The following is a 6,422-nucleotide window of genomic DNA, read 5'->3' as shown; positions in this document are numbered from 1 at the left end:
AACAGATAACCCTAGATGTAGTACCCAATAGTGTCTAGTTTTAAGTATACAGACTTAATCGATTAATAGTAGCTGTATCACCGAGTAAATTATGTTTACAATAATGTGCGTACACAAATACCGTTAACATACAAGTTAATAAATTAAACGTATCACTTTTATTCTTAAGTGTAATGTTATGTTGAAAACCCAAAATCGGATAAAAAGTTTTCGGTATAATCTTTGAATTTAATATATATATCTTTTTTTTTTTCCAGCAACACATGAGGCATATGCATTGGACTGTCATATGCGAGAATTAGACTTATGTGCCGCTACCCTACTTTTGTTTAACCAGGGGGAAAGCGTTGCCCAATCAGAGTCGGAATTGGATACCCAATGTCAGTAAGTTATAGTTACTGTCGAATTTCTTTCTTGAATAAGTCTAGATTATACAAAAAAAAGATATCTAACATTGTTCAGTTGAGGAGCCAACAACAATCACTCTGTGGTTTATTCAGAGTATTCAACTAAAGAATTGAAGCGCTTGTATGTGTATTAAAGAACAAAGATAGATTTGATACCTGTACGTTACGATGGGCAATAGAGGGTTAAGCTATGAAATTAAAGTACAATATGTGTTATGTAAAATAAATTCATGTCGATAAATGTAAAAAACAATTTAAATATTTATGGTGTTTTAAGACTCTTCTTATTAAATTTATGAACTTACACACTGCCATCATAAGATGCTTCGTCGTACTTTTTCATTTGCTGACCCAAGCCTTGATTAGACGAAACTGTTTGTTTGTTTTACAATTTCGCGCAAAGTAACACCAGGGCTATCTGCGCTAGCCGTTCCTAATTTCACAGTGTAAAACTAGAGGGAAGGCAGCTAGTCATCACTCCCTACAGCCAACTCCTGGGCTACTTTCTTACTAACGAATAATGGGATTGACCATCACATTATAACGCCCCAACGGCTGAAAGGGCGAATATGTTTGGTGGGACGGGGATTCGAATCTGCGACTCGCCTAAACCAAACAACGGTCCACAGAATCAAAATGATATTAAGCCTCTACTGCACAGATTAGATTCTTAATTTAAAGTTATACCAATTGCGAGGATTACCAAAACTACTAGACATAACTCGGAAGGAATATAAGTTATAACTACGTAAGTAGCTTTCAAAAAGGTGTGGAGATATGCTGTTTCCCACGAGAAGTTTTAAATCGCGGAAATAATAGTAAGTAGAACAATCACGGGTACTTGCTCAAGTGTTAAAACCCATAACGTCCTCATCTTCAGTACTTAAAATACAATTCATCGTCTGCAGTCAATCGTGAACATACCAGTTACCCTTTAATCATGGGCGCCCGCAGGAAGGGGCATTTGCTCCCTTTACATTTCACAAAAAAAATTAAAAAAATGCACATATCATGATGTAAGATTAACATCGTAGTTAAACTAAATATTTTAATAATTCTTATTAAAACTGTAAATTTTAGTCTGTTGACTTACACTGTAAAAGATGATCCCCTACATACATGTTTTGCTTCCCTTGAGAATATTTCTGTGGGCGCCCATGCCTTTAATTAAAAGAAAAAAGAGGGAGGGAGAGAAACACAGAATGTAAATAAACTTGAATAGAATATTTCAGTGAAACCCCCAACTTCCACCTTTATCTTATACTGCAGTAAACAAAAAAACAAATATATAACCCCCACCTATTACATAGGTCGGTGACATTCACTGATAATCATCCCTGCCTGTCAATATAAAAAGATTCAGTGTCTGAAACTTTGCACCACCCCCCCCCCTTAGAGAACACAATTGTTTCGCGAGAACACTTTTACGAAGATTCCCTGAAAGAGGACCCCAAATTTGGCAATGATTTACATTAAAACACGTAAATAAGTAGGCCTACTAATTACCGTTCGTAACTTGATTCAAAAAATTAAATTTCCATTATGATGATTAAGCTGAAAAGGTGGAAAATAGTAGTTCAAGCATTTATTCTGCATTATAAAGGCCCTGTAAATGTGGACCATAGGCCCACCGGTTCGCTAGTATTTAATGTAAGTTAGGCTAAACTGCAACTCTTTACATCTCTGAGAATTAACAAAATTAGTAAAAGTTATTTCGTTTAAACAAACATGGAATATTATAGTTATCATAAAAATTCCATTTTATTTAATGATGAACCAGTATTCAAGTCCATTATACATTATTCTACTCATATTTTCTTGGATCAACAAACTCCAAAATATACTGATGGAATGAGACAACAAAACATTGGTGCCAGAAGAGATTATTAATATAACTTCTGAAACTGGATAAAGTTATCAATAATTAACTACGAAATTTTTTGGCTGTGGTGGCTACACGGTGGAAAAAGCGTAGGTAGTTTACAGTGTAGCGTCAATAGTGTGACTTAAGACTAGTAATAAAGCGCCATCTATTTGCGCGTCAGATAATTTTTTTTTTTTGTCTGTTGGTAGTAACGCAAATGGAAAAGCCAGGAATTTGAGAAATTCATATTAGTATAAGTTATAAAGCTTTCTACCTAATATATATATATTTCATTAGTACAAGCACACCCAATTACAAAAAAAAATTCACCTCATTTTGGCGATAATTAATAATCTGGATAATTTTCGATTTTAAAAATATTTAAACACCTCCTTGTGAGCGTAAGGTTTACTACGTACTTTGTAATTGTAAGTGATTGAATTTCTAAAAGGAAAAACATTTCCAGGAACATTAATTGAAGATTTCTTGCACACACACAAACGCGCGCGCACAAACATTCAGCCATTCAAATAATAATAATAAAATAAACTAAAAAAAATTGTACCATGAAGTTTCATATTTTTATACAAGTTTAAGCAAGTGAAATGTAAGTAGTCATTTATATGCTAAAACGTTAATAAAATAGTAACTTGTACGAAAAAAAAAGAGTCTAGACGTTACAATGATTTTTCTTTCTGCGTGTGTTTAGATACATTCGTGATGCCGAACTCTGTCTCCGAAACTACACCAATAATTGTATGACTCCTATCCAAAAGGAACTAATTAAGTTCGTTGGTGAGGGTTCTGAAACACTGCTTTCAGAATACTGTACTGCTGGCACCGAAATCAGAAGTAGTAAGTTGTCCATTTTAATTTAACCAGTAGTTTAAAAAATTCTACAAAACTCTAAATAAAAACACACAATAATTAACATTTTTATTTTGTTTAGAATGTAAAATTAAAAAAAATAACTGACAAATTCGGAACACTTATCAAAAAATATTGAGTAAAATTACAAAGAAACAAACCGATTTCATTTCAATATGAAATGTAATGAATTTAGGGTTCATCCATGAAATAAATATAATACAAAATTTACGAGTGCTATTTGGTAACGCTTTGGAGATAATTGGTTTTTTTCCGTATCTTTTTCAATAATCTTCGCGATCTTCACAGGATATCTCCAGAACGCAGCCTGTCTCAATGACGCCAACAAAGAAACCAGAACCTGTTTAGAAGATCTCCAGGTGGCACTGCAAACTATTAGTGAAGCTAAATTTGATAAACGCGTACCAACTGCTTGTTGGTAAGTTTATTTTTAATGTTATTTAGCCGATCAGATTAAGGTTGTTTTTTACTTCAAATAACAGTGTTATACTTTTGACCTCTTAGTTACAATAACGTAAAACACAACACTTTAGTTTTAGGAATTTCAGGAATGAAAGTGAGTGCGGTATTCGTTTTTTGATTCAGCGTAATGTTCTGAAGTACAAAAACAACAACAACAAAAACTAAGTACGAACAATATGACATCTTATATATATATATATATATTTATAAAGTAAAATCACACTTTGATAAGTAAATCATTGGCACAATATTTAATAGTTGTTTCTTTCAGTGCATTCGTTACACATTACTTTTTTATAACCTTTCAAGGGAGCTAAGAAAAGACACCATTGTTGCGAGTTCTGTAATTCATTGTTCTTATCGTAAGCTGAGAAAATATTTAACAATACTTTTTTCTTAATGTTTTCATACATTTTATAAAATGTTAAATTCCTCTTATAACATTGAAACAATAATCAATCTTCAGTTTTCAAATAACTTAGTACTGATGTAAACATGCCGATATTAGATGTACACTAATTAATACCTTTTAATGAGAGCCTTCTTTCTTCTGGAAGTTTTATTATCACAATAGTTATTATTTTAAACAAATTCCAAAAATTAGGCTGCTTATTCTAACACAAAATGGTTTACAATTTTTAGATTCATTTTAGGAAGTAAGAAAATACAACACTATACGTCTGAAAGCATTAAAGATAAATGCTGGAGTACTGTAAGTTAAACAAAACGTAGAAATTAACGCTCTGTTGTGGTCTAAATGTCAGTTAAACAAAACGTAGAAATTAACGTTCTGTTGTGGTCTGAATGTCAGTTAAACAAGACTTGGAAAGCAACGTTTTGTTATGACGTAAATATAAGTTAGAAAAACCTTGGAAAGTAACGTTATGTTGTGACATAAATATAAGCTAAGCAAAACTTGGAAAGTAACGTTGTGTTGTGACGTAAATGTAAATTAAACAAAACTTGGAAAGTAACGTTTTGTTGTGACGTAAATATAAGTTAGAAAAACATTGGAAAGTAATGTTCTGTTGTAATCTCTTTACCTGAAGATGATAAGTTAAATCAATGAAAGGCAGCAAATACTCATTTTCTATTACCCTCGATTTTTAGACGTAATTAACATCCCGTTTGTTTTACAGGGGGATCTAGTTTATTGAATGTTATAAAACTGTGTAAATCTGCCTACCATTCCACGCGCAAAGATTCGCGAATTTTTACAGCGTGCCATTCAAAATGTTGAGTGCAAAATAGTTGCATCATATGATGTCAATCGCAGCTGAAGGGTTAACACTATTTTTCCTGTTAAAGTACAATAGTAATGCGTCGAGAAAATGTTGTAATTTTGAAAGAGAGAAGAAAAGAAAGGCCATACATCTGTATCTTATTACTGTTTAATGGGATATTCTATTCTGGAGCCAATAATTAAAACTGTGTCAGTTCTAGTAAGATGATTTTATGTTAATATCTTGAGGCACTACTTAAAGACTATATATATTATTGAATACAAGCAAAAGTACCCGTCCCCAGTGACGGGAAAGTTTAAGTTAATCTACCAATTTAAATTATTTCACGGATTTTAGAAAGGTTAATTGTGTTGCACTCTTGGTTCCTCTTACAGCCAGAATCTCTGAGCTACTTATACCGCCCACCGCGAAAATTAATTGTTGAACATTTCAGTCAAGCTAAGAGCCGCTCAACAATAACATACGGTAATCCACATTTTTATCTTTTAAATTACGTCACACTTTGAAATGTGAACGACAGTGTGATTAATTCCTAACAATTTATTATAGAATATCCTGCTTACGAAATATAATTTGACAACAACATTATTCACGCCTGTTCTCCCGTCATTTCAAAAAAGTGAATGTTGAGCTTTGCTTGCGTGCACAGCTTTTCAAACGGGAAACAGACGAACGCTCGGAACGGACACCGAAGTTCGCAAAATATATATATATGAAGTGGAAGACTTCAATAATTTTTTGTTTTTTTTCAGTGGTTATCAGCGTTATATGGCGTGTGTTCGTGAAAAAATTGAGAGCAAGTGTGGAAAAGAGTCAGTAGATTTCATGCAGGAACTTCTAAGAATGGCCGTTTCCCGCCTACCGGATATTATTTGTACCGGATATGGACCGAACAACGACGAATGCACAACTCTGCTGCCAGATGAAGGCACTCCACCTAAGGAAGGCAGCTCCGATTCTGCGTTGTCTCGCATCTTTAGCGCCTACTTTTCAAGCTGAGAAAAGCCAAGAACTGATGATAAGAATGCAGATTTAGTCAACCTTCAAAGGTTGTGTTTGGAACAGGCGGTGTTTTCATTGTTAGTTTGTGTAAATCAGAGTAGATAGTTTTATGTTTTTTTGTGTAATGATCTCAGCTACGTTCAGATCCTCCCTTTTCCTGTAAAAGTTTGTTATCAATAAACATTTGTAAGTTAAGATACGTCTTCAGTATTTATTCCTTCATCAGTTGACACTTTTATCTTCACGAAGAGATGTTTAACATGAATCCTCCCGTAACTACACAATTAAATGACGTCAAATTAATATCGTATCACAGAGTAGAACATTTCTTTTTTTTTTTACGGTCCCAGGTAATAAGTTAAGTATTGGAATTAGCCGCGAACTTGAATTTTTACCTGTTTTTAGCTGAACTTCTAAAATGTTGTCCCTTGTTTTCTTTTTTTTTTAACCGCCCCCCCCCCCCCCAATTGACACACTGGTATGTCTGTAGACTGCTAGAAATCAGGTTTCGATAGCCGTGGTGAACAGAGCCCAGATAGCTCTTTGTATAGCTTT

General features: G+C 33.5%; 1 protein-coding gene across 1 annotated transcript in view; it reads left to right on the top strand.

The window, feature by feature from the left end:
- Positions 1-6,066, top strand: part of LOC106459752 — an 8,294-nt gene extending 2,228 nt beyond the window's left edge. The window contains exons 2-5 of the mRNA XM_013919407.2: positions 258-384; positions 2,981-3,126; positions 3,448-3,577; positions 5,618-6,066. Coding sequence (XP_013774861.1) covers positions 258-384; positions 2,981-3,126; positions 3,448-3,577; positions 5,618-5,864 — 650 coding nt within the window. The 3' untranslated portion in view covers positions 5,865-6,066. The remainder of the gene's footprint in view (positions 1-257; positions 385-2,980; positions 3,127-3,447; positions 3,578-5,617) is intronic.
- The last annotated feature ends 356 nt before the right edge of the window (positions 6,067-6,422 follow it).

This window comes from Limulus polyphemus, unplaced genomic scaffold, assembly GCF_000517525.1.
Source record: "Limulus polyphemus unplaced genomic scaffold, Limulus_polyphemus-2.1.2 Scaffold656, whole genome shotgun sequence".
NCBI lineage: Eukaryota > Metazoa > Arthropoda > Merostomata > Xiphosura > Limulidae > Limulus > Limulus polyphemus.
Note: the sequence above shows the minus strand (reverse complement) of the source record. Positions and strands in the feature narration are given on the sequence as shown.